At 45.0% G+C, this 1,990-nt stretch overlaps 1 protein-coding gene across 1 annotated transcript in view; it reads right to left on the reverse strand.

Annotated features, from left to right (window-relative positions):
* Positions 1-1,421, reverse strand: part of LOC106330787 — a 2,998-nt gene extending 1,577 nt beyond the window's left edge. Inside the window, exon 1 of the mRNA XM_013769203.1 lies at positions 803-1,421. Coding sequence (XP_013624657.1) covers positions 803-1,421 — 619 coding nt within the window. The remainder of the gene's footprint in view (positions 1-802) is intronic.
* Between the last annotated feature and the right edge of the window lie 569 nt (positions 1,422-1,990).

The following is a 1,990-nucleotide window of genomic DNA, read 5'->3' on the forward strand; positions in this document are numbered from 1 at the left end:
GACAACGGCCCATCTTTGGTCCCAAAAGACTTGAACCCAAAAACTGGTATGACAGTTTATCGCATCCGCGGGAATAGATAAATATCAAATTTCCGAAGATAATAACAAAGAAGAAGGAAATATGGAAAAGCCTGCTTCGCGACAAATCCGGCCCGAGAAGAGGTAAACCGACCTAAGGAGGAGTATATAAGGAGGACCTAGGACGAAGAGAGAAAAAATGGCATTCTAAGAGCAAACTTAAAACTTAGGACAATTTAGGCATTTTTCCATTTTTACTACCGAGCTGCGACTCGACTAGGTTAGAACTTAGGTGGCTAGACTAGCGAACATACCGATAGCACTCGTGGCCTAGGATCTTACCTGTTGTTCACGCTCAAACGCGAATTCGGAAATAAGACCTCTTTGTTCTCTTTTCGCTCTTTTACGATTTATTACTGTCGAATCTTTCATATTGATTGTGTTGTGCGTAGCCCAGCAGATAACCAGGACCTTCAGGGAAGGCTAGGTTAACTTGGCTTTCCTCCGATTAACAAAACTCGACGGTGTGAATTTCGGTTCCCACACCGTTCTCCAGCCTCGTTTAGCCATTCCGACCTGAAAGGACGAGAGAGAGGCCGAGTAGCAAGCCCTAGTTTCCTAACAAGAGTGTCACTAGCAACATTAGTACAACTCCCACCATCAATAATCAAAGAACAGACCTTTTCAGAAACTAAACAACGAGAATGAAAAAGATTCTCTATTTGTTCTTTTTCATTGGTTTTGGGTTGAACACTCAGAGATCTTCTTGTGACAAGTAGAGGACCATGAGCTGGATAGTCGAAGCAAACCTCCTCATCAAAGATCGGATCGGAGTCAGCATCAAAGGTCGGATCTGAATCATCGACCAAGCGGCCGTCCGTCTCATCAAAGATTGACTCGACTATGCTTTTCCTAGCAACGAGTAGTGGCCCGTGATGTGGATATCCAAATGACTCGTCCTCATCATCAAAGATTGGACCCAGATCCTCCTGTTCATTCTCAGATTCAACTTCTCCATTCTCCATGAGAATCATTACCCGTTGGTTGTGATAGTTTTTGGCGAAGTGTCCAAGGCCTTGACACTTGAAGCACCTAATGTCTCTTGCTCGGCCAGAAGTCTCCACTGCCTTTCCATTGTCATCACGAGCAGGAACATCAGTTTTAAAAGCATTATGTGTTGTGGAAGAAGACTTACCTTTGTCTTGGTAGCTTGGTTTAGGAGCAAAGACCAGTTTAGGAGAGAAGACCGGTTTGGAAGTAATGGCCGGTTTTGAGAAACTCTTCCTCTTGGTTTGTTGCTCGATCAATATGGCTTTGTGAAGTATCTGTTCTACACTACCATACTCTTGAAGCTCCATACGGTCTTGGATGTCACGGTTGAGGCCTGAAAGAAATCGATCCATGGTGGCGTCCAAAGGCTAATTGGTGTCCGTCTTGATCATCAAGATCTCCATCTCTTGGTAATAGTCTTCCATAGGCTTGGTTCCTTGATGCAAGCGTCTTAGCTTCTGGTGGAGGTCGCGGTGATAGTGAGCAGGTACGAAACGTTTCCTCATCAGCTCGGTAAGCTCGTCCCATGTCTCAATCGGCCGTTCACCTGTTCTCCTCCTGTGGGTCAAAACTTGATCATACCAATTAGTAGCAGCAAGTCTTACTTTCCTAAGTTCAGAAAAGTTTTGACAATCAAACACGTGCTCAATTTTCCTTTCCCACTCAAGAAAAGCATCAGGATTATTTTTACAATCAAAAGGTGGAATTTTTAGTTTCAATCCGTTCAAACTATCATCAGTACGACCAGTTCTAGCAACTGGATTGACATCACCTGGATCTCGGGTTCTAGGACCTCTTCTTGGACGGTATGCGGATCTGGCCTCATCCTCTTGGACGTCCTCCTCTTGGATCTCATCGTCGGACCGGGTGTTCCTTCGCGGACGGTCTCTTCTTGTTCCGGTTCTAGGATGAGTTTGGCTGG

The sequence above is a fragment of the Brassica oleracea genome, chromosome C3 (assembly GCF_000695525.1).
Source record: "Brassica oleracea var. oleracea cultivar TO1000 chromosome C3, BOL, whole genome shotgun sequence".
NCBI classification, from domain to species: domain Eukaryota; kingdom Viridiplantae; phylum Streptophyta; class Magnoliopsida; order Brassicales; family Brassicaceae; genus Brassica; species Brassica oleracea.